General features: G+C 36.7%; 1 protein-coding gene across 1 annotated transcript in view; it reads right to left on the bottom strand.

Annotated features, from left to right (window-relative positions):
- LOC140151124 (dyslexia-associated protein KIAA0319-like protein) overlaps positions 1 to 27,796 on the bottom strand; it is a 106,283-nt gene that overhangs the window by 34,945 nt on the left and 43,542 nt on the right. The window contains exons 7-18 of the mRNA XM_072173347.1: positions 25,582 to 25,800; positions 24,115 to 24,326; positions 23,029 to 23,209; positions 19,319 to 19,451; positions 18,796 to 18,860; positions 15,722 to 15,876; positions 14,516 to 14,639; positions 8,170 to 8,311; positions 6,557 to 6,705; positions 5,885 to 6,036; positions 4,466 to 4,604; positions 3,018 to 3,088 (exon numbers count right to left, since the gene is read on the bottom strand). Coding sequence (XP_072029448.1) covers positions 3,018 to 3,088; positions 4,466 to 4,604; positions 5,885 to 6,036; positions 6,557 to 6,705; positions 8,170 to 8,311; positions 14,516 to 14,639; positions 15,722 to 15,876; positions 18,796 to 18,860; positions 19,319 to 19,451; positions 23,029 to 23,209; positions 24,115 to 24,326; positions 25,582 to 25,800 — 1,742 coding nt within the window. The remainder of the gene's footprint in view (positions 1 to 3,017; positions 3,089 to 4,465; positions 4,605 to 5,884; positions 6,037 to 6,556; positions 6,706 to 8,169; positions 8,312 to 14,515; positions 14,640 to 15,721; positions 15,877 to 18,795; positions 18,861 to 19,318; positions 19,452 to 23,028; positions 23,210 to 24,114; positions 24,327 to 25,581; positions 25,801 to 27,796) is intronic.

Genomic DNA, 27,796 nt, shown 5'->3' on the forward strand with positions numbered 1-27,796 from the left:
CCAGAAGCGGAGTTATGGTTAGTTAAACTTTACTCGTTCAACAAAATTATAGCTTTTTTCGTTTCTATGTGTGTCTCTTTTTCCACATTGCTGGCAATAAATATCAAACAGTCATAATTGGCGGTCATTTCAAATCATCCCCAAGTCAACGAGGTTTAAGAAGGTTCTCTCATTGTTAATTGTTGGTTATGCATACCTATACAAATAACCCACCACTTGAAAAGGATTTAGCAAAAGCAAACAAAGACCAGAGTTATTAAAAGTTCTATCATGGAGGTATATAAATAAATGGAGAATGATCGCCAGAATTCTAATCTCCTAAGTGGAGATTATCCCGTTACCTCTATTCAATGAGTCACCAAACTTGAATTGACCAGCCACTTCAGCCAAGCTATTTATTTATTTATTTATTTATTAGAACATACACTTTTGTAACAGTGGCACACGCCAATCCGGCGGTGCGTTCATAAACAAGATATTAAAGGAAACAAAGCAAATTACACAAATATTATACAAAGGTGACTTAAAAGCACAAGTCAAAAGTAAAACTTGTTGTACAGCAAAAGAAATACATATTGAATGACAAATGAATGAGGAAAACACACAACTACCTCAACCCAAGTTGACTTGAAGTGGGTTTACGGCAATAAAAATATTATATACGATATAGATTATATAAAACAAGCAACGCAGAATTTAGCACATACAATTATTAGTTGTCAGTAGTCTTCAATTCTGATCTTGCTTTCCACGCTCTCTTTGCGAAAGATTTACAGAATTTATCAAAAATTTCATATATATCATCAGCATTAGTTATACTACAGAAAGTGGTCGCTGTACTTCCAAGAGCAAGATTAAATTTTACATCTAGATTGCCAGAGATAAACAATTCCCATGTATCAAGGCTATTTAAATTAATCAATTCATTCTCTAGTTTACAGTATTCATCAGCTCTAATATTGTTAAGTGCATGACAAGTAAAAAGAAAATGCTTTACATCTTCAACACCAATGTTACAAAGCTTACATATACCGTCGTTATCTGGAGTCCATCTGCTAATTTTACGTTCTAAAGGAAGTGTATTTGAGCGAATCTTGAATTTGAGACAAGCACCATGAAAATCAATTTCATCTAAGAGATAAGTTTCCATACATGGAGCGTTCTTGATTGTCAAATAATCGATGAGAGAAGATTTAGATTTAACATCATCTTTCCATTCATTATTAAAGATGTTATAGATAGTACCTTTAATTGATTTAGCCCATTGTGGATTACTAGAAGCTATTCCCACTTTTGCGCGATCAATGACGTCATTTAAGTCGCATTTGCTTAAAATATTCTGAACACAATTTAAAAATTTGTATCGCAATTTAGAGGGCTCAATGTCTAAACTAAGCTATTGATCTCCACGATGGTTATGAGCCTCTACCATGGTTCATTGATTGTCACTCCCAAAATTTCCTCATTGGAATTGACCCTACATTGACCCGTACCGGAACTTCCGGAAGCCTTGTAAAAGAGACTGTATAATGACGTCAGCTAGTCAATCAGATGTTCAAAGTCACCAGTTTTGATAGCTTATAGTTTCAATGTATGATCGTGCGAAAACCGAAGAAATTTTGATGTTCTGTTCTCAAGTTACTGAAACTGTTTTCTACACTAGTTGTGCCGTAACTTGACAAATATACTTAGTTTTCATGTTCATATATTAAGCTTTTAAGGGAGTCTGAGGGAGTTCAAATATAGTGAAAATGCGGGCAAAACGTTTTTACCTTCCGATTGTGAAAAGATTATGTTGGGCCAATTTGGGCCATTTGAGTTCTGACGAGCAAAATTTACGGAAGTACTTGAATTCAAGCAAAAGTGATGATCAGACAATCTTTTCTAGAGAGAATTGATAGGCCCTATCACGGAATGTATAGGCCCTACATACTTTGTTTAAACAGTTTCTCATAGTTTAGTGTATGATAACCGTGATTTGGGTTGAAGCTTGGGTCAAATTGATTGAGTGCCATAGACGGATATGTCATATTATTGTTTTTAAACTTTTAAATCTGTATTGTCATGAAATCGTATAGGCCGCCTAAATCATCATCATTAAACTTCTCATTTTATAATAAATAATTATCAGTATTTAGGCCTAAATGATTATATTAATATTATTAGGGGCTATCATTTTCTTTGGAGGAGGGTTCCAAATATACGGGGGTCATAACTTTTGGGAAAAAAGTCATAATTCAATTTTTCATGACCAAAATGTAGGAAGTCACAAGATGACAACAGATAAGGTGTTTCTTTTATCAAAAGACTGATTTCTTGATGCAATTTAACTGAGACTAGTATACCTAAACCTAGGTATAGGCCTACTAGTCTCAGAATTTAAGCTCTCAATTTTTGGCGAAAATGAGATTTTGATATCAAAATTTTATGAAACATGAGCACTTTCCAATAAGTATAAACTTCATTTTACCCCATTGAAATCAATGGCCAGTGAAACAGACTTCACAATGTAATCAGCTTAGCATAATCAATATAAACCTGAAAATGCCCATTCAACAATAATTGGTCATAACCAACGTAGTACAAAAGAGGCTTGGCTGGATCATTCTCCATTTATTTATATACCTCCATGGTTCTATAGCCATCTAAGGTAGAAGCTTATTATCCACTTCAATAATTGATTGGTGTTGTGACTATCAAAATAAGACAGATGTCGCCGCCAGCTTTAGTGACCGATGAATACGACCTTCGTACACATTTTACACCATAACTCAGAATACAATTTAGGGAATTTACGGCTCGTTTGTGCTGCCGGGTCACATTTAAGTAGTGAAAAATCAATAAAACAGTCAATAAATCCTTTGTTTCCTATTGTTTATTGTTAAGTTCAATGGAGCATATCTCAATAGTGGCACTGGCGACATCCGGGCTCAGTTGTGGTGGATGGTCACATATTAGATTAAAATTAATTGAAAAGAACAAAATTTGACATGAAAAGCAACAGCGTCCATACTTACTTTATTCTGTTCTGTAAATTTAGTTGCTTCAACACCAAATGTCATTTCTACCAAGTCTAGCCTTTTAGGATCTGTCAAAGTCAAACAAATAATAAAACATAAAATGATTTTTAAAAGATACATATTTATAACAGAGCTTTAATATACTATCTCTATATTCTCCATTACTTACAGCGATACCAGCTAGAACTCCTTTTCTACCACTATTCAGCTATGGTCTTATGTCTTATACTGTGTTTGAGCAAGCCAATACGGATGAAACTCCCATCAACTTTTACTTGAAAACACACATACAAAACACTGGAGGATCTCTGCATTCAAAACAATGAACTTCTATCTTGCTGCCGGTTGGAACAAACTTTAATCTCATGCATACGATCTTTATATGTGTTGCCGATTAATGATTCTAGAACATCTATCATTACACGAATAGCATGTTCCAACATGTAAAGTCAATGAGTCCATTACAAATTGTGCGTTCATATCTTTGTGACTATTCTACTGGTTTTACTGTTTTTGTGGTAAACTGACATTATATATTCATATTAAAGGGTTCACAAGTTAATAGTACCCCCGTAAGACTGTTAAGAATATATCTGAAAATTATGTTGGTTATTGGTAGCACTGTTTGCCACAACTAGGCCAATTTACAATGTCACTGATCCTTAAGTTTGGTCACAGTGGCTCATTATGTAAAAAAGATGCAGTTTTGAAAGTTGGTTCATTCAACTCTCACACAATGCAGTAGGCCTGACCTATTCTTATGTTTGTTTCTGCATGCTTTGTGAGAGTTGAATTAAATCAAGGTACAACTTTCAAAACAGCATCTTGTCTTATATGATAAGCCACTGTAACCAAATGCACCAAGGTGTGACACTGTAAATTGGACCAGGTGGGTGAGACAAAACTTTTCGATTTAATTTTAAAACGTCTTAGAGGAAACTTGGAACTTGTAAACCTTTCCTTTGCAACATTGTTACTATGGTAAGTGTAGGAAGTTAACGAAAGTCAATCTGAAATTTGGACTGTAACGTTATCCTGGCCCATTGATAACACAGATATGGTGTTTGATTGGAGCAAATCGTACACCTGACCATGGTAAGTCACACCACCTCTGAAAAATATCCACAACATCACACAAATTACATCCCATTAATTCCAATCTATCGTGTGACTCAGTACTGAGATATATTGGGCTATTCTACTTAAAATCCATACACCCCTATGGAAGACATGACCTTGATCTTCCACACAGTGAGTATGAATTTTAAATGGGGGTTACCTGAATGAGTGTCTCCATTTGACAACTACACCCATGTGTGGAAGACTAATGGCAAGTCTTTCATATGGGGTGTACGGATCTCAACTGAAATAGCCCATTTGCTCGCTACAAACACTTGCCCCAGCATCCTGTTCACTTTAGATCTTTTCATTCTCACCCTACTAACCTTGGTTAACAGTAACGGTGACTTTATCTGTATTAGATATTCCCTTTGCATCTGTTACGTTGAGAACAAAATGATAGGTTCCTGCTACTAAATAGGCTAGTTGCAGCTTGGCTTTACGCTGGGAGCTGTTCAGTACAACCTGAAAGTAAATGTAGTTGTGTGCATAAGAGACAATTCATAAATACTTGACATAAATTAAAAGTAAACATCTCATCAATGATCTGAAACAAATTTTAAGTTTAATCATGGTAGATTCCTGCTACTAAATAGGCTTTTATCTATTCCAGCACCAGCGACACCTCATTAATTTCCCTGGACCTTTGGATACATTGAAATAGGTATTAAGGCCCTCCAGACTCTGGGTATGCGACGTAAAACATTTGATATAACATGCCTTTGTTATTTAATCTATTCCCATTATATTTCCAGTAATGTTTAAGTTCTAACAAATGTTTGATGACGTAAAATCGATAGTACGTTTTGTAAAATATCTGGTGGACATATATTATTGATTTTACGTCATACGTCATCAAACATTTGCTGGAACTTAAACATTACAGGAAATAGAATGGTAATAGATTAAATACCGAAGACATGTTGCATTTCTGTGGGGTCCTTACCTGTTTAGTGCTAGTTTCCTTGCCTCTCCAGTGAACATAGGCCCAGGAAAATATGCATGAGGTGTCACTGGAGTTGGAACAGATAATAGTTGCAACTTTATGCTGGTAGCTATTCAGTACAAAGGCAATTTATTTGTGAAGGCAATTTATTTTTATTCAAATTCTGATAAGATGGCGAGTACTGACTCTGACATGTTTGCATGTCACTCATGGACGCAACTTTTAAAATGCACTTTGGGATTATTTCGCTATGGGCCTGACAAACTTCGATTCCAAGTGTGTGGTTGTTTGCACTCTGTGTGAAACGTGTTGTGCCTAAACATGCATTGAGCACATGTAAGCAAACCTTTGAAACGCTCACACTTTTATTGTTCAATTCCAGACTTTTGGCGATGAATGCTGGAGGCATATTGGGCTATTCTATTAAAAATCCACACTACCCCTGTGGAAGATTTGGGATATATCTTCCACAGGGGGAGTATGAATTTCAAATGGAACGAACACATTAGGAAGCTCCATTTGAAATTTACCCTCCCTTAGTTGAAGATTCAGGTTGAATTTTTCTCAGATGGTGTATTAAATTCAAATGGAGCTACCTAATGTGTTCATTTCATTTGAAATTCATACTCCCCCTGCGGAAGATATTTCCAAAATCTTCCACAGAGGTAGTGTGGATTATAAATGGAATTGCCCATTATTATCTGCCCTCCATGTGTGACACACCAACATGGCGGATTTTGCAGAGTTGGTAATCTTTGGGTATAACATCTTTGGTTCAATCAGAACTAGAAATACTGACCCCTGCAGCAGGGCTCTCTGGTGTCCTGGACCAAAAATAGGAGACAATACCCTTGTCGTCTGCTGACTCTGACCCATCTAATTCTACATAATTATTGGGTAATGTCAATGTGATGTCTGGTCCTGCATGAGCTACTGGAGGCTGGTTCACCTCTGAAGAAAGGAAACAAACAAAAATAGTTCACAAATCATAGCATTAAAATTGAAAAGTAGCATATTCTTTAGTACCTCTCTTATCGTCATTGAGGGCTGAATTCTGTCTAGAATTTGCTGCATATGTTTCACTATATTTTTTTTACACCACTCTTACCTCTATCATATGCATACCAGTATGTCATCTCTGGAAAGTCTGGGTATATTTTGTGTATATAAATCTGTTCTACATATTTATACTTAAAAAGAAGAGAACATTTTTTTTCATATATTAAAGGATAAACAAGAGCTGATGGACCTATACTTGTGATTTCATGATAAAGAATGTTTACTGTTTTTGTTTGAAGCTAGCAGCATCATTGGATTATTCAGTTGCAATCCATACACCCCCTATGGAAGACATGACCTTAATCTTCTACACAGGGAGTGTGAATTTCAAATGGGTTGCCCAATTGGAAGAATATAGTCATGTCTTCCATAAGAGATGTATGGATTTCAACTGGAATATCCCATTACTTACCTTTTTTAACCGTAACTGTGATATCATCTGAATTCTTTTCACCTTGTCCATCTGTCACTGTTAATTTGAAGCTATATTCCCCACCTTGTAAGCCTGCAACTGTAGCTATAGCCTCCTGACCATTATTTATGATTGGCGTACTGGGACCACTGCAAAAAGATTAGATTTGAAGATGTTTATAGCTGCAATCAGGAATACCCTTTGAAAATAACACTCACATCTTGCTAAGGCCAAAAACAATTGTTTGATTGACGTAACTTGCAGGCCTACCCTAAATATGCTGCAGACCCTGAATATTTATCATTATTTTGAGGGAGGACAAGAAAATAAGGGTCATTAAATTTGATGTATTATGTGTAACATATAATCTCAAAATGAAATAAAGTAGTTTGCGACCATTTGAAGTTGAAATGATCAATAAAAAGTAAGAGAAAATATGCATTCTAACCATTTTATGATATCCTGCATGTATCACTGTCTTTTAAGGTAAGATTCATAGGTGTAGATCCCGAGGGATGAGGGATAGGGGATAAATTCCCCCCAATATTTTGTTATAGGGGATGGTCTATACAATCATCCCCCAATGTTGGTGCCTATGTGTGGGTTTCTGACCAAATTAACCTCATATTTGGCCAATTTAGCCCCAAAAGTGCCAATTTTTGCATGCTTCACACAAATTTATTCCACTTTTACACCATATTTCATCAGTTTAGCTTCAATATGGCAAAATTTTTCATGCACATTTGTATTCTGTTGCCAAAAGGTGCTGGATTCACTATACTTCAAGAAACTTTTTCTAACCCTATCCCCCCATGTCAAAAAGAAATCTATGCAACTGGTAAGATTTAACAGTTTTTACAAAACAAAAGTTGATGTGAAAATGTCAGAGTTTTCGATGCACAGCGTCGATTGGTATGCCTCCACCATGGGGTGATTTAAATTCAGAAAGATATTATAACAGGTAAATGTCAAACTGTACGAGTGGTAAACAGATCTGAAGTCAACCCGCCTATCCCTTCACAAGATACAGCATCCGGAGGTATGGACGGAAGCATGTATGGCAAAAACTCGCTGTGGAGGCATGAAAAATAAATCCTGATTCACCTACTCTAATTGTTTTCAATCAAACAATATTTCTACGCCTAAATGTGTATCCAGTTATGGCAAATACAGAAGTCATGCACCAAATCATGGTTATACCTATTATTATAGATATTACAAATAAAATACTGATGATTGTAATCGAAGGATTGCATAAGTGCATAAATTTAGTTCTAAAAATTGTAGGTCATATTCTCAAACTTCACATTTTTTTGTTTACAAGTTATTTTATTACAGTATGTTTGAAAGCATTAATCTTTATGACTATACAAAATATGAAAAGATTCAACCATTTTGTTCATAGAACTATTTAATATTTTCCACAAGTCTGCAATATAAACCGCTTCTTGTGCAATAGCACCCTACCGTGCTTGTTCAAATGTATTTGGACTACATTTTTAAATGAATGAATTGCAATACAACCCTGATACCATATTAACAAATAACCCAAGACCAGTCTTGACTACAGTACTGATTAAGAAACTGTCTAACCTGTTATATTTCAAACTGACCTGATATATTTCCACTGATATGTAACAATTTTCTGGTCATCTCTGCTACCACTTCCATCCAGTGTAGTTGACAAGGTTACTTCATCAGTTAATGTCAGCTCTTTATCAGGACCAGCATCAGCAGTAGGGGCTTCATTGTTAACTGGCAAGAGAATAATCAAGAGTTGGTTAAGCAATTTTCTGGCCTCAAATAACTATTTTGATTGGTTAAAAAGAATCCTATATCATGTATTGAGCCAATCAGAGATATGGTAAAACTAGTCAGTGGCGCTGGAAGGGATTAAGCTTAAAATTGCTCAGAGATCTAAAAACTTATATTTTGATTGGTTACTCAGACGATTACATAATAGTCTAGTCAATAATGTCACCATATGTGACACGATCAAGGGAAATGAGTCGGATGTTGCTAATATTGATTTTGAGATATTGGCAAAGAAAGTGTTAAAATTCCTTTGTTTTATATTGTTTTCAGCGATTGATAAATTCATGTAACTTTGCAAAAAAAGTTTGTGTCAACATGGGGTTTTCAGTTTCAGAAAGCTCTAAATGTCCTCTTTAGAAACATATGTAAAACTCATTTTCTACCAGGGTCGACATGTGACTCATTCCCCTTGATCATGTCACATATCAGAGGTTGCTTTATTTTTTGCTACAGTCAGTAATTTTTTGATATGTTGTAGAATATAAACCGAATGTTGAAAAAAGTATTTGCCACATTTTTTTTTCATGTGGGCGGGGGTGTAATGAGTCATTTTCAAAAAGGCCAGCATTTGCTTTATTTTGGATGATATAGCAATTTGTTTGATCCTTAAGCACCATATTAAAGTTTTAATATACTTTAATATCAGGTAAATATGACTTGGAAACAACACCAACTTAGTTTTAATACACTTTGCACAATGAACAAAAATGTAATATGGCCGCCAGATCCAAGATGGCCACCATTTTCCTAATATTTTCATTATATTTTCCCTTTTGGTATCCTTTACCCGTCTTATGGTAATCCGATTCATTATCAACAAAGTACATGGCTTGTAAATAAAACTTTCTTTTGCATGTACACAAACAAATAAACCAAAATGGCCACCATTTTTAGCATGGCTATCTGGTTATTTGTAGCATTTTCACTCAATTTGTATTTGGGAAATGACCACTTCCATTTACAAAACAGTCACCATTTTATTTTCATAGATAATAACTGTATAAGGAAATAGTGTACTGGCCTGACATGTAAGAATTTTTCCAAAGTAACAATTCTAGTCAATCTGAAACATCTCTTTGTGGAATTAAGGCTTATACCTGGGATACAAGCTGTCTCTAAGATACCATAAGTGAAAGTTTGATGGGTCTTTAGAAGGATCTCTCTCCACAGGAGTTCCAGAACTCCTTAGTGTATTTGTTCAGTGGGTAATTCAGGGGCCAAGATCAGATGGAAGGAATGTTGGAATTAGTCTACACAGTCACCAAGGTCACAGAAGCCGGAAAGACGTTGACTTCCTCCATGCCGCAAATGTCGGTGTTCCATATCAACAAGTGAATGAAATCAACACCCAAATTGCCTCAGCTGTACTTAAGGTCATGGATGATGGAGTGTATATTCCACCAGGCCTTAAGAAGGGTGTTCCGATCAGAGGATCTGCAGATAACATTGATACACAAATTGATACATATGATGGCAGAAATTCCTTCCATGGAACTCCTGTATCAGTCTATCAAAGAATCAGTCCTGACAGTGTTTTGGAAAATCTGTCACCACCACTGAAGTTGGAGGATAATCCAACAAACCTGGAAGGGTTAAAGAGTGCTCCTCCAACAGTGGTAAAGATGAAGCCATGTAGAATTACTGTAACCCCAAAAGCCCTCAACAAGTCCTCACTATGAAAATATGCATGGTTACTTGCACGCTACATGCAACGAGAAGAATCGCAAACCGTTCCTCACACAAGCTCAAATGATCAGTACCAAACAAAGCCATTAGACAAGCCACATACCCTGCCTATAATTAATGCACCAGCCCATGAGTGGCAGACTATAATAGTAACTGCTATGGATGCTGTATACAGGCTCAATAGGCTGGCTTCTCCTGATAGTCATGATCCAGTTCTGATGATCTACAATATGAACTTGTACAACAGGGCATTAAAGCTGCAGTACCTTGATGCTGAGTACAGGGGGAAGTGGTGACTGATTCCTTGGGCATTCCACACTAGCCTTTGTGGATTACGATGCCTGGGAAAGACTATTGAGAACAGTGGCAAGTATATGGACTGAAGCAAAGCTGTATAGCACAGTAGTAGTCAATCAAATTATCAATGGAAGCCACTATAGATGTGCTAAAGAGGCACATGAGATCACCCTCCAAGCATTATCAGACCTCTGGTTTGATTCCATTTTCTCAGAGAGACCACAGGCTCTAAACGCTCTCACAGAAAATATACAGAAGCTCTCTGATGCATACAAGACCAAGGAAACTCAAAAAAGCTCACCAGAATCTAATGATTCAGCTAGAAAGCATGAATCTTGAAGCGCAATTCAAAGCATATCATGACATGCAATATCCTTTGTACTTTGTTCTTCCTATACTTAGCAGCTATAGAAGAAATGGCCACATACTTCTTTGCTTACAATCGTCTGGACTATGCTCAAAATATCATGGAGTTTCTGGCACAAGCATACAAATCAAAGTCAAATTATCCTGGCATATGGTTTAGGTTAGATGCTGGGGAATTTGCAGTGAGGAGCAACATATCGTTCACTGCAGTAGGTGCTGATCATGCCCAATAACAGACAAACATAGATCTGAAAGGCAAAGGTGGATTGCTAGGCATCGCAAACAAGCCAGCAACATTACTCAAATACTGTCTTACTGTCCCTGTGTTGAGCCAAATCACAAAGTAAACAGAGGTTACATTGTATGCTGGGATTGTCCACACCAGACAGTGATTCCTATCACCATCACCTATCAGAGCCTAGAATTAAGAAACAGGATTGTGCAGTTGCAGCAATAAAAGGGGTCCTTGGTCCTCTGAAAGTTTTCAATGATGAAAGCAGCAAACTGCACAATCCTGTTTCGAAACAGGCCCTGACTGTAGAAGCTCAGGATAGTATCCTGAATGTTGTTGAAAGAAGGGAAAAGGCCAAAGATGCCTTTGCCCAAGATCGCATAACCAGCCAAACAAACTTATGGGATCGCATGACAAAAGTTAAGTACCTCAACTGGGATACCTTAAGTAAAAAGATATCAATGAAAGGTCTTAGAAAGGACTTTCTTTCAATTCAGGGCAACGACCAATCTATTCAGCAGGCTATTGGTCATAGCTAAATCTGGACGGGATCTTGATTTGCAGCAAGCAATATCTGAAAATGAGTTTTGCGCAATCAATGCTATGCTCATGGAACCAAATGGGACGCTTTACACTTGTAAAAGCAAAGGTGACCTCATGCATGAATTGGAAAGTCTTGATGAAGCATGCGCGCATGAAATGCCATCACCACTCTCAAAGTGATATCTGATTATTGACGGGATGGTGGTAGTGCAACTACTGATGAGTGTGAAGAATTTCAGCACATGCAAAGACCTTGGGAATGAATATGTAGACTACATCGATTCCCTACTACGCAAGTATCACTACACTGGTGTAATATGTAATGAACCAATTAGAGGCACTGTAAAAAAGGCAGTAATGCCCAACTATATAATTAACAACATTCATCTCATGTGCTGGCATTGTGGTATGCTTTTGGTTTTTTGGATAATACATTATGAAAATTGGGCAAATGGTAAAAATCATACCTATTGCTGTCTGCAATTACTTCCATTTTAACAATTCCCATTATTATATCTATTATACATTATAGACATGTTTTTCTTCTGCTAGTCAAACATAGCCGCAATATAATGTGATACAATGCCAGACAATGCCACATCTGTTTTTATTGTACCTGGCACATGTGTTTCATTTTGCCCAACATACTGAGTCATCCTGTGAAACACTTTATTTTGTTGATGCTTTCAATGAAATATAATTCAGTATAGACGAATTCAACGAGCCAAGTCATGGTCAGGATTTGGTCAGCCATATTTGGTTCCCCGCATGCACCAAACAGGTGTTTTGAGTGCCCAATAGGGTGGATTAAACCCGCTTAAAATTCGATGTTAGATTCTTTTGTGTTGTAAACTGTCATCATTCTTTTGTCTATGTGTAACACGGGTGATAGAATGCAGTTTAAAATACCCTTCAAGGCCGCATCATTTCACATTTTAGGTGAGATAGCCAGGTCCCCGTAGCCGCTATGGCTGCCATTGAGGAGTATGAATGCGTGAAGTTGGATTCGTCTACAGGATATTTAGATTCATGTCATTTTTCACTGTCTGCCACATACCCTTGTTTACATGAAACCAATTTCAATGTAGACTTTGCAATTTTTCCTGTAGCATTAACCTATTCCTAAACATATGTCAGCCTTGTTAATTTTGGTTTGGAAATTATCTTTTGAAATGAAATTTGATATAGGTTCTGACCATAAATGCTACATTTAATTTGTAAAAAATCACCCATTTGGCTTCAAATTACTATTATTATAAATGTTAACATGTCATATGTCATTAACAATAGACCTATATATCCTGTGTTTTGATTTAAATAAACATGTTCACAACCATGAACATTTATAGGAGCTTAGACCTTTCATTAGATCATGCACAGTATAAATTGTATAGGGGTGTGTGTATGGATGTATAGAAAAGGATGACATACATTGTAGCCATATGATTTGGGTCAATAAAAAAAAAATTATTCCCTGTGCTTGGAACTGGTGGAGGGAGAAAACATACACAAAGAACTACCAGTTCCCAATGATCATGAACAATTACATTTATATTTACAATCACATTAATATTTATATTTTTAATAACAATCAATACTTGTTAAAGCAACAGGATAAAAATATAGTTTTGATATAGTTGCAGATGTTTTTAATAACAAGCATTATCCAAATTATTTGAATATTATCATCTAGCCTTCATACCTCCACTAACCATAGCTGATAATAGCCTTTGAATTATGGATATTTACAGAGCTGTCAGTCCTAAATTACACTATTCCCCACACATGTCATTGCTTGTGTGCACTTTTGTAACATGTACTAATGTAGTAACTATAACCATTATAATGAGTAAGCTACAAACACTCAGTTTTCATGTCAAGAGAGGCAAATCTTATTTCTTTATGCCCAGGCATAAGGAATTCCATGCAAATTCAATAGGAGATGTGATCTCAAAGCCGGATGCAACCTTTCAGTTTTCTTCACATTTTGTCAATATTACATATTTATATTTATTACATATTTGTGACCAGCTCCAACAAAACCCAGAACAAGTCGCCAGGCATGTTTTTGAGTATAGGCCTTAAAAGATGACATTCCAATAAAAAAAATCATATTTTAGAATTCTTAATTTCATGTTTTTTACTTTGGGATTAAATGGACTTTCAAATCCTTGAAAGTACTTACTAAAATGAGGTTTATTTAATCAATAATTAACAGTTGAACTATGAGAATCCCTATTCAATCCTGTGTAAGGTAGGAAACTAATTAGCCCATTACTCAGAATATCAATTTGGCAAAAATATCAAGGTATCATTTACAAATTTATACATATCTTGAAAAGTATTGATATTGTGTATATAATTTTGGTATCATTTTAAAGCTTATTGTCTAGTTCTTACATTTTTATTCAAATCATGAAATGTCAAAAATGCGACTTGTTCCTGGTTTGGTCAGAAAGGATCACATTTAAGTGATTTCACTAAAGTTTACAGATTTTTTTTCACTAAAGTTTACAGATTTTCTTTTGGTCCTCAACAGATCTCTGAAAGTCCTTTTAATTATCAACTACTGCATACATGAAAAAACATTGGTGTTGAATGTGTTGTGCTAAAAACTTGGTGTACATCCCACAATCTGAGTTGCCACTGGGTTTGTTAAAAAAAACTGTACACTATAACATAGTTCTATTATAGTTCTATAGTAATCTAGAGCCAACAAAACCTTTGATATGATATGAGACAAAGCATTACAGGTACAACACTCACTCATTGCACTGGAGATGCGTGATGAAAATATACATGTAAGGGCCCATATGGGTCCCTATGGAGATGCATTTTTCATCACACATCTCCAGTGCAATATCGCAGGATTTTTATCAATTTTTTTCTTTTTTTCTTTTTTCTTCATTTTTTTTTGGAATGGACAGCCGGGAAAGAATGGCTCTTGTTTCGGTGCTGAGGAAATTAACCATAATTGGAGCAAAAAATGGCATATATGCATAATCTCCACATCATCTTACCTGGTTGTACAATAACAGTCACTCTATCAGATGACTTCTGTTCTTTCACATCTTCAACCTTTAGCATAAATACATAGTTGCCCTCTTCTAAACCAGTTAACTGCAATGTGTCAGTTCCAGAACCCTGTCATAATAAACACATGATAATATGTATATAATTCATTCTTGATCAGTGACTCTGCTTGTGTCCCAAGTAAAAAATAATTGTTTATTTACTTAATTTCAATATTTCTGTTTCAGCGGATGGGTACCTATACTAAAGCCATGATTTCTCCGTGTTACAAAACTTAAAATCCGTGTTACAAATTGATTTTCTGTTTTCCACAATAAGGCACAGAAAAGGTGTATTTTGTCTTTACTTTTATTGTAGTATGGCCAGAGTCTTGCATCGAAGGCCTAGAATTAATGCTAGAATGGATTGTTTAATGGTTGATTACTGCTAAACGATCACTTTTCTTTGTTTTATTTTGCAAATCACCACAAAAGGTAGACAATTTACACAGTTTTTCACTATTTTATGGCATTTTCAAATTTCTGTGAGCAAACGCCGAATTCTGTGAGTTTGTCCGTTTTTCTGTATCACGGAGAAATCATGGCTTTAACCTATACTATGATCAGCTGGGCAAGAATTATTCAGTTTTTGTTACTGAACGAGTCAATAACTTACACCCCGCGTAAATTCACAAAAGCGTGTGTCACTCACACAATATGCAAAGCACAGATACTCATATGTAGGTACTGCTGTGCCCAGCTGTGTGTTTCGCCATTTTATATGAATCCACAATGTTTAGAATCCCGCCTATTACGAGCTGATCATAGTATAACTAGCAATACACTCCTAAGGACTTTCAACAACATGTATAACAAATTATACTGTAAATGTAGCCTATTTTATAGAAATATTCCCATTATTTAGTCTTTTTGAGGACACAGTAGATATTGGCTATCACCTGATCACAGTTGAAAAGCAAGACTAACGCTAACAGCTGTGACTACACAGCTATAGTGGACTTAGTTGTGCAACCCAAAATCAGACTATTGAGGTTGTTTTAGTCAAAATACATTTATGGCTGACACACAAGATTAGCAAGTTCAAAATTTCAACACTTTCAAAAAACAACCTATATTGGACCTCCATTACCATAGAACACCACAGATGCCATTGGTAGCTTCACTATCATATAAGGATCTACATAAGCTACATACCTTCATATCTGCCAAGCCGCCACTTTCTTTTGACCACTCCCATGATGTGATATGATGATCATCTGTACTAGAATTACCATAGAGGATCACAGATGTCATTGGTAGCTTCACAATCTTATCAGGACCAGCATCTGCTTTTGGTGGATAATCAGTTTCTGTACAATTAAAATGAATTAATCATTAGCGTGCTTAATAATAAGAGGCATATGCCCACATTCTGTTTGTTCTTGACAAATAATTGAGCTAACGTGAAATTCACAGGGGCAAGGAACTAAGTGCTTTTTGTCTCAGTTACCAGTATAAGAATTTAGTGAGTGATCCTGGCTGTGAAGGTTAATTGTGGTATTATAGGGTGTGCACTACTTAGCTGCAAGTCTGTGAATATTTCTAAATGTGTTTTACAGTGGCCAGCAAATTCCTGTGTAAAGTGTGCCAGTGCTTCTTTTATTTATGCCTGTGGGTGGGGGTGTGAAGTATGTGTCACATTATTAATCAGTGCACATTTTTTTCTTTTCCTTCTGAAAAACATTACACATATGATTCCCTGGTAATCTTTTCAACTTTATTGATCATATATGATATCATATCTCATCTTATCCCTTTAAAATAAACAACAACAAAAATATGAGAAATATAAAGAATTAAAAAAAAAACAACAGACAAATGGTCATTTGGCTATAAGTAAACGTCTTGGCAGTATCTCGACTGCTCAGTGCCAGAAGTGGGTAAGAACAAAGGCTGCCCTGTGAACATTTTGCAATTTCAACCATTATATTGTACTCATCTACACATGGAGATACACATGGCAGCTATTGCACTTCCCCACTTCAGGCACATTCAAAACATTTCATTTGTCACACAACTTAATGGAATGTAATAATAATATAATATAATAATACACAGATTTAGAGAGCGCTTTTTAAATGAAGAAACAAAGCGCTATGGAAAAGGAAAAATGCAAGAGGGAGGAAACATTAGGTGAAAAGGTGAGTTTTTAGGTTCTTTTTGAAAGTTTGGACATTGGGAGAGTCACGAATGTGGGAAGGCAAGCCATTCCATAGAACAGGGGCAATGATGGAAAATGCTCTGTCACCAGCCAACTTGTGGGATCTTGGAATGGAAAGACAAGTGGCAGCAGTAGAGCGCAAAAGAGTACCCAGAATGACGGGTGTGAAGGATGGACGACAGGTATTCAGGTGTAGATGAAGCAAGAACCTTATAAACATGGACGAGAGTGCGGAACTGGACACGTTTAGCAACTGGAAGCCAGTGCAGACTATGAAGCAAAGGAGAAGTATGCGTATATTTTGGTTCTCTGAAAATGAGTCTGGCGCACTTGTTCTGGAGAAGCTGTAGGCGGGTGAGGTTTTTCTGGGAGATGCCATTAAGCAAGGAGGAGCAGTAATCAATCTTGGACAGGACAAGAGTCCTAACCGCATTGGTACACGCATCAAAACTTGGGAATCGCCTAATCCTCCAAATATTACCAATCTGCCAGTTCAAAGTTTTGGACAAATGTGCAACATAACTGGACATCTTCATGTCATGGTCAAAAATGACCCCTAAATTCTTTATGGATGAAGATACAGAGATCTCCAACCCATCCAAATAAAGGGTGAGATGCTTGAGATTAATGTAGTGATAATCAGAAGAGGCAGTAAAAACTCAGTCTTCGCCATATTGAGCTTGAGCTTGTTACTGGTGAGCCAAGTTTGTAGCTCATGGATGCAGTTGGAAAGTTTGAACAAGGCACAAGCTGCATCACCCGGGATGGCAGGATTTAAGGTGATAATCAGCTGAACATCATCAGCATAGAGGTGATATTGGAGGCCATGATTACGAATAATGTTCCCGATGGCATGAGTGTAATAGGTGAACAATATCGGGCCAATGACCGATCCCTGGGGACACCATAAGGCAGATGAACCCTATCAGAATAGCATCCCTTCACAAAGACCTGACTACTGCGATTTTCAAGGTAGGACTGGAACACTCTATGGGCATCACCAATGATGCCAAATTCTTGGCTCAACCACTGCAACAGAATACGGTGATCCACCGTATCAAATGCGGCAGTCAAGTCCAGTAACACCACAAAGACAGCCCTGTTGTCATCAATAGCTCTGAGGATGGTATTATGAACAGCCAAGAGTGCTGTCTCGGTGCTGGGAGCAGCCCGATACGAAGACTGCAAAGGCTCAGCCAGTTTATTGCACTCAACATACTCAGTGAGCTGAACACTGACAACCTTCTCAATCAGTTTACCAACAAAGGCCAGATTGGAGACAGGCCGGTAGTTCGAGAGCTGCTGTTTGTCAAGGGACACCTTTTTTAGCACAGGCGTGATGGTAGCCCTAAGTAGTTCAGCAGGAAAGCAGCCAGAAAGGAGGGAGTTATTGACGATCTTAGTAAGAATAGGGAGAAAGATATGGATATGTTTCTTTAACAACCAGGTCGGGAGGGGGTCTAGGTCACATGACTTGGAGGTCCATGGCGTTATTATTTTAGATAACTCTTCTTCAGACACAACTTCAAATTTGTCAAGCGAGCATTGCAATGTGCTAGATGTAGAACATTGAGAAGTGGTGTTTGAAGAGGTAGCATGGACAGCATCAACATCAGCACGAATTGTTTCTACTTTACCAATGAAATATTTACAGAAATCATTAGCTAATGTAGCTGGAGAGCTACTATCAGGAAGGTCACGTGAGGTCTTATTCAAAAGAGCATTTATAGTCTTATACATGTCCTTAGTGTTACAATTGAGTAGCCTTTCATTATAAAAAGATGCTTTCTCTTTGCTAATGGTTGTTGCAGCTTCCCTCTGGGAATCAATATAGGCTTGACGGTCAACTTCAGTCCTTGTTTTACGCCAGCGCCGTTCACTGTAACGCCCTACTGATATCCAAAGTTGCAAATTTGGTAACTGCAAAGCAGCATTTTGTGCTACCATACTGAGTATGACGATTTCCTGTCATATTAAATACCATATTCACTCTTGGTCAGAAATCATTTTTGGCACTATCACACCTTGCGTACAGATTGATATCAAATTGACGTCTGTAACCACCTACCTTCTATAACAGTGACGTTTGCAAAGGTTGAGTCAACTATTCCATCTGTATCTGTTACTGTCAACCTGGTTACATGAAACGCAAAACAAAGTTTAGAGAAAAGTGACTTAACATGATGGTAACATAATAATATAATTGGATGTAAACTTTTCACTACTCAACATGAATGATAGCCAGTAAATACTTTTTAAAATTCCACTGACTACCCCAGGTTTACATTCCGTGTGTTACGTGTAGTGCCGAAACCCACACTATGCACTGCATGTGCAAACAACTATAACGCTCAAGCTTAAAGATGCCAATTATACTTCCATTTCGGGTTTTAGGCCATAAACACCAGAGGTCCACTATCTGCCCTCCATGTTTGCCCTCCGACCAAACCAGTATGGCAGATTCACCACAGCATAACACACAGGGCAATATCGAGTCGGTATTATCATCATACTTACTTGATAATATACAATCCTGGTATCAGATCATTAAGTGTGAGAGTACTAGCATCTCCTATTATCATCATACTTACTTGATAATATACAATCCTGGTATCAGGTCATTGAGTGTGAGAGTACTAGCATCACCTCGTATCTTCTGTTTCCTAATTGGTCCTTCTACTTCTTCCCAGTGGTAAGTGGCAATGCCATCATCATCTGAGCTATCTGTTAGCATAAAATAATACATATAGAAATTTACATGACAATATGCTAGTGTTGGATCACTAAATTCAAGTGGGGATAAGTAGGCTTTCACAGCTTCCCACACCTTGAAGCCTTTAAAATTCAAGGACTTTTCAAGGACTTTCAAGGTTCAAAAGCATGATTTTCAAGGACTTATCACAACACAAAAAGCTACGTGACAGTGATAGCTCCTTTCCACTCCCCAAAATTATACTTTAGGTAAAATTCCAATTTTCAAGGACTTTCAAGAACCTTGTGCAAATTTCCAGGACTTTCAAGGCCTTGAAAAGGTGTTTTCAAATTCAAGGACTTTCAAGGACCGTGGGTTCCCTGTTTTCATCTAATTCTCAATAATAATTATCTCTGTTGAGCAAATTGTTAAAAAATATGAAACAATATTCCTGTTAGAGGAACAAAACAAAATACTGTCACAGACAGTGAGTCAGATGGATTAAAAAAATATGTGATGTGCATCTAAGGGGGCCCTAATGGTAACCAGTGGCGTACTGTGGCCAATCCTACCCCGGGGGGCTGAAGAAAATTCAATTTTGCCGCCCCATCCTCAACAGCCCTAAAAAGTTGACCCAATTTTTTTTTCGGTGGTTTGAAAAAGTGAAAAAAAAAAAAAAAAAAAAGCAACACATTTTGATGTATTGTACAATTTTTTCAAAAATTTTTATACTTTTCAATTTTTTTCCGCCCTTTTTTTTTTTTACTCATTCTTTTTGCCGCCCCTTCTTCTTCCGCCGCCCCTTTGTTTGCCGCCTCTTCGTTTGGGCCGCCCCCTGCTTTTACCCCGGGGGGCTGGCACCCCCAAACATTCAGATTATGCTTATCAGCCAAATTTATTGATTACAAGCTAATAGCAAATTCTGTTAAGCTGAATTTATAATCACTCACACCTACAAGAAAAACATAAAAGATTTTTATGCAAGCTTTTTACACATCATGAGCAATTCTCGCTATTCGCAATAAGGGCGCCGCCAGCGGTTTGCGATGTAATCGTGATGTATCATGGGAAAAGGTCGACATCCAAGTCCGCGCAATACGAATATTACCATGCTATTACTAGGGATGACCAATGAACCATCAACTTGATTAGAACACTCCCATAGACATGCAGGGAGCTCAACTGTGCACTGCTTGCACATACATTTCTAAATTGATCTCATTCTTTTATTTTTCAATATTTTTCTGTAAAATTTGGGGAAGTTACTGCCAATTATATTTTTGTAACTATCTTGCAAATTACAGCAACATAACTTATTTTGTTTTTCTGTAAGTGCGAGTCAAAATTGGTCCATCGCCACAGTGCGCTTTAATTGCCAGTGGCTGAGTTTAGCACTGCTCAAGAATGGCACAAAATATTCAAATCAGTAAGATCAGGTGAAAAACGTGGCCTACTGAGCTGTAATTTGGCAGAGTTGCCAGTAATACCTCTATCATACCCTCTGTAAAAAGGTTAAAAAATTGAACAAGTAGATCTCGAGTTACAAATTAAATCACCAGCTTCCCTTTGGAATTTTTATATTCCTTTCAAATCATGTTAAGAAGACACCTTTCTGAACATAAATGTGAAGTTTCGTGCTCATTCGATGTATTGTTCACCTGATCTTAACCCTAAACGTTTTCTTATATTTAGGCCTATAATATCTACAACTTGCTGCTGGCTATACCTTGTTTAGGACTTTCAAAAGAAGTACCTGAATGTGCAACCATAACTGTTTCAAAATAGCCCGCGATAGTCATGCAGATAACTCCGAGGTCAAGCATTGAATTGGTTTGAACAAAGATACTCATAATGTATTGAGTGCTACTTTGGTTTGAATGAGGAATATACTACAGGAATACACATGAGCATGATGAGGATAATCTCTATTGTTGTGAATGAGTCAATGACCTTCAAAACTTAAGATTTTGTTTACATACACCTACTAATTGGTCATATTAAACCCAATAACATTGAAATTCTTGGTTGTGAAAAAAAGTTCACCTACTTAGTGCAATTTTGATTTTGTGCCATATCGGCTATCTTGGATGATTTTTGGCAAATGTCCTCTAAATGCATGATTTCAATGCCTTGGTTTGAAAAAATAAGTTATGCCAGTGACTAGTTAAGTGCCATTTCATAAGAAACCCCTTTGATACTTTCACAATATGCTTGTTTCATGTTTGCAAATATGTTAAAATAAAGAAATATATAAAGGTAAATATATGCTTATGCCAATTTTGCTCCCAATGCTATTTTGGACCTTGTCATTTTATTTCGTTCCAATGACCGGTCAGAATGGGAAACTTTGATAATTCATAATTCGAAAAGTTTTTGACCGATTTTGACCATTTAACCACCAAAATACTTCTGTTGATTAGTTCTACTCAGAAAACAATCTTTCGTAGCAATAGGGTCAACATGTAATTTTGATGGTTATCCCTACTATTACATAGGAACACGTGACAATATTTTTTTAGTTTGTCAAAATAAAGGTGTTACACACGAATCGATACTCAATAATACTTAATAATGTGATTTGAAATGTGCACAATTAATTTTTTCTCTATCGATTTGCGTGTAATACCGTTATATTGACAAACTAAAAATATTGTCACGTGTTCTATGTAATAGCATGGTAATATTCAGTATTATGCGCGGACTTAGATGTCGACCTTTTCCCATGATACATCACTATTTTCCCATGATACATCACGATTACATCGCAAACCGCTGTCGGCGCCCTTATTGCGAATAGCGAGAATTGAACCAATTGACCAATTACCAATTTCGAAGTTTATAGAGTTGTCTATTGTCATGTGACCTGCATTAACCAATCACTGCTTCCCATTCAATCTATTATTCAGCAATTTTGTTTTACAATTATCAATATCAAGTATACAGTGCCATAATGAACACTTAAAACAACATACACAGATGTTGGTAAACAGCTATTTCTGTAAATTTGAAATCATGGTACTGGCACAGACCTATATTGGGCTAAAAAGTGCAAAGACCTCAACATGACAGTTTTTAAATAACATTAGTAAATGGCCACTTGTGTATAAAATTTGGAATCATGGCACTGGCACAGACTTACAGACATAATGGTCTGTTGGGCTAAAAAGTGCAAAGACCTCAACATGACAGCTTTTTAAACGAGAGTGTAAATCAGCTGACATTTACGTCAAAGGAGGCTTAAAGGCATTCCTACAATGCACTATGATTGGGAAATTTGATCAATATAGCCTAATTTTAAAGGCAAAGTCCCCATAACCACACACACAAAATGGTGATTTTAAAATTGCAGCCAACAAGCTAATAGTCGGGACATATCAAATTAAATTTGATTTTCTTATAGAAAACATTCATATTGTCCTGCTGCATTAATTTTCTTCATAAATCTCAATGTTTTGAATGTTAAATAAAAGGATGAAAACACCAGATATTTGCACACAATCCCAATGCAAGGTATGGTCAACTGTGCCACATGTGTACAAAAGGCAGACATACCAAGGTCAGGAACCCCATTGGGTTATGGGAATGTCTTTAAACATCCTCTGCACTTACGTGATCCATCTAATATAGTATCTTTGCTAGGTAAGGTGACTTCCTGGCTGTCAGGTTCAATGACGGCTTCTGGTGGTGTGTTGATGCGACGCGGAGGGTGTACAGTGACATTGATGTAATCGGTACCATATGAGTTGACTCCCGTTACCTCCACTTGGAAGTTGTATTCCCCAGGTGTTAACTAGATGATACAAATTAAACATATTAGCGTCAACAAGTGACTGATGCGAGTATAGCCCCACCTTTGAGTAAAGTCCCACAATAAGTTTTGGGAAAAATTCCGGATATTGTTATTTTCCTAGTTTTAACTAGGTAAATAACAATATCCGGAACTTAAAAGTCCCTAATTTTGACTGAAATGGGTTCCAAATTTGACAGCCCAAATCATGCAACTTCATTTGCAGAATCACCTCAAAATATTTTTTCTGTGACTATATAGCTTAATTTTCATTGCTAGATTATCTATTTACCTTGAAACATCAACAAAATACTGTAGAATTCCGTCTACTAAACGAGGATTTTTTTGACATGACAAAATAAAATCAATATAGTGAAAATAAACAACCAGATATACAAGGATGCCAAGATGGCCACCTTCACAAAAATCTTGCCATCATATTTTTGTCAACAATGGTCAAAGTAGGCATAAATAAATTTAAAATAATGAGTTTGTCAACAAAATATTCCCAACGTTCTATTTAATGAAGGTGAAATTTGATTCAAAAATATAAGAAAATATGAGTTTTTTATGACGCAAAGTGAGGCTACTTTTTGAAGCTTCTGGTGCCAAATTCGGGAGTCTTTGACATGTATTTACTGTCATGAAAGCTATAAAACATGCACCTTGTGAACTAGCAAATTCCTGTGTAAAGTCCCACCCCCTAATTCACACCTTTTTTCAGCTTCAAAACCAGTGGCACTATACTCGCGTCAGTATAATAATTTTGAGTTAAACATGCTAACCTGTCTAACATAATTCCTCAGAACACTGTAAGTCCACTTCATTAATCCAAACAGCTGGTTAATTAATATAAGAGAACATTTCAGGCATTTTGATTTTTTTTAAATGATCAATGATCCACATACCTTCATCAACTGCAACTTTTGTGTATGGCTTCCAACCATTTCAGCATGTTTTTCTTCATCAAATTTGCTACTTGGTAGTAGAATCCATTCATATGTATAATCCTCACCATTAGGTTGAGTGACTGGTATTACAGCAGCAAACAGGTTCACACTATTCTCATCAGGAAGGGTCAACTCTTTGTTCTCTCCTGTAGCTACACTTAATAATTTGGCTGTTGAAATGATACAATCAAACAAACATATGTATTAACCATTAATAGTATACAAATATTTACTGCTATGAGGGACATAGTATACAAATATTGACTGCTTTTTATTCGGGGCACAGTTTAAAATTATAGGCCCTCGGTGATGTCAAAACCATGACTATGCCCGAAGCGAAGCTGAGGGCATAGTCATGGTTTTGACATCACCGAGGGCCTATAATTTTAAACTGTGCCCCGAATAAAAAGCAGTCAATATTTGTTTTATATACCAAATCTTAAGATTCTTGTCATCTGTTTGGTTAAAAGCATCGATTTTGACAACAGAAATTATTCGTTTCAATGCGAACGGCACAGATTACAATTTCCGCGTAATTATAGCGTGCGAAAACATTAACGCGTGCGTAATATTATTTTACGCTGGGAACAACGCACACGCAGAACTATGCCCGGGGAATAGTTACTTTTGCGGGCATAGTCAAAACTATGCCCGCGCTTTTAACCAATCAGATGGCGGGAATCTTAAGATGAGGTATATAATTCAAATTATAGGCCCAAGGTGATCTCAAAACCATGCTATGACCCGAGGCGCATAGCATGGTTTTGAGATCACCGCGGGCCTATAATTTTAACCAGGCCCGAATATAAAGCAGTCAATATGTTTTATATACCGAATGGATGTACGTTGCGATTGCACATGCGTAAACTCACACCCGTCCATAGTTTGTTTCCATGGACCGGTCCATAATTCATTTTGAGGCCATAGCTAATTCAATGACTGTACTTTTAACCAATCAGATGACTGGAATCTATATATGAGGTATATAACAATTGTTATAGTAATTATAGCACCTCAATTGATATAATCGGGAACATTACAAATGTAGCAAACCAAATTATCCACATATTCATATCAATTTCATTGCTTTAACTATTTACCTAGGCTCACCCAAGAAAGGGTATATTTGATAGTTTTGAATGCCTCTGGTATAAATTTTATACATAAAATTGGGAACATTCCAAATTCAAAGTTCTCAAATTTAATATCAAACTATGGATAACCAAATTCTCCACATATTAATATCAATTTCATTAACTATGTACCTATGACCATAAAAAAGTGTAAATTTTATGTGTGTTTATTTCATTTTCATGTGTTTATATTCTATCTATGACAGAGCTGCTCAAATCATTTCACTTCATGATAAAAGATACCTTACTGTACAATAATTATAGAGTAGCATCACTTCAACATATCACTTACTAGGAAGTGTCACCGGGGATGTCGGTTGAGCCGCTGCAGTTGATGGAGCTGGAGGTGCTTCCGTTTCTAGTGTCTCATTCCCACTGCCAATAGTACCACTTGTTGGTGACCCGTCAATTTTATTTTTCTTATCAGGTGTGATCGGCTTTGGTGTATTCGCAATGGGTCGCTTCACTTGCGTTATGGGTTTATCAGTTGATGGGTTTGGTTGTTTTGTGACTGTTTAAACAAAATAATGTTGATTATTGTTAATGCAAGAGGCAACTTATGTCACTGGGGGAGGTAAGTCAGTTCAACACAGTCTGATCAAGAATGTTCTTGTGTTCGTCTTATGTTGGAAGTAACGCCATGTTGATTTCGCCGTGGCAGATTGGAATCAGTGCATTTACATGGTTGCGTCGCCAGCGTATGGACAAATCGCCCTTCTATGCATGTGTATATGCCCTGCGGGATTAGGTTAGCACACCCGATTCGAATTTGCTACACTACAAAATCCAACATGGCGTTACTCTCAACTTGAGTCTTATTGCTTTCAGTGCAGACAAAAATCTTCACTTCATTTTTTAAATGTATAGCACAGTCAGGTTCTTTTACTATTTTTCACATTATGACTTGATTTTGACTTTTTTTTATTTTCCATCTACAAACAGTTTAAAATGATATCGTTTTATACTGTACAACATATTATCATTTGCTAAACGCCACATCAAAGCAGAACTTACTTTGAATCACAATAGTATTTTAAAAATACAGTAAAAGTCTTTTTCTTGTGAGTAATTGTTAATTAACTCTTTGCCGATTTTGAGTGACTTTGCTTGTTTTGAAATTCACACTTTTGAGTTTTCTTATATAGACCTATACATAAAAAACATTTATGTGTTGTTTTTTTGTCCTAGCCGTGTTGAATGTGAAAAATGTGAATATCCATGTTCCACAACAATTTCAACTGTTACAGTACCCAAATCTCAATATATATTGTTTATGTAATTTACAATGTATTTTAGGGCCAGAGGCCTTTATATACTGAATAAATTTCCCTCATTTGATGGAATTGAATTGAATTGAATCACAAATAAGCACTAAAAGACATCCAGAGAGGAAACATTTCAATAACCTTCTACAAAATACCAGATTTATGCAGAAACATTGTGCAATTTGTATTAACTACTGTTGAACAGACTGTATCCTCTCACTCTAGTCCGTCTCGTCCAAGTTGAGATTAACGCCATGTTGGATTTTGCAGTGGCGATTTCAATTGTGTGCGCTAACCTAATCCCGCAGGGTATACCCACGCGTAGAGTGCAATTTGTCGGTACACTGTTGACGCAACCGCGTAAACACCGATTCAAATCTGCCACTGAAAAAATCCAACATGGCATTACTCTCAACTTAAGATGAGACACACTATACAATAATAATAAACTCAAATTATTGCCAAAAGCATGCACTCAGCTTTTTATTTGAAAAGGAATGGCAACTTTCAGTAAAATGGGCACTCTACATTTGCATTTTCAAAACTAATTTACTATAATGCAAATCTTTTAAAATTTGCATTAAAAGTATCATGGGAAATTGGATGCAAGCTAGGGAAATCAAATAAAAACTCCGACTTGTACACAGGGATTATACCAATAAGATATCTGTATCAAAATACAATGCTATTCAGCAGAGCAGCACACCAAATTGTATAAGCAACAGATGTGGAATAAAATAGAATTATAATATACCAGATGATATTATGCGTGCAGAAGTGAATATCAACTTTGTGGGTGTGTGGTGTGTGGGGGTGGGGTGTGTGGGGGTGTGTGCGTTTGTAATTACCTGCAAATGTGGACCTACATCGGGATACACACAGTGGACACACCTGCAACCGTGGATGTCCACGGTTGTTGGATAAAACCAGAACAACGCAAATAACATAAAAATGCATTTAAAAGTGGTCCTCGTTTAGGGGGTTCAGGAGCTGTTCACGGCTGGATAGGAAGTTGTCAAGTGTGTGTAGGGTAGGTCCGGGGTGTGTCGATTGAAATCGGTGTGTGTCCTCGGTTAGATATGATTAAATCATATGCAGAATGAGGTCCTCATTTGCAGGTATTTACAAAGAGCGGTGTGTGGGGGTTTCATAATTAAACCGTGGACCACTCTGCAATGGGGGATCGTCCTTGGTTTCTGGAGGTCTGCAAATGACGCAATTGCTTGTGTAATGTATTTGCAA

Source organism: Amphiura filiformis, chromosome 4 (assembly GCF_039555335.1).
Source record: "Amphiura filiformis chromosome 4, Afil_fr2py, whole genome shotgun sequence".
Taxonomy (NCBI): Eukaryota; Metazoa; Echinodermata; class Ophiuroidea; order Amphilepidida; family Amphiuridae; genus Amphiura; species Amphiura filiformis.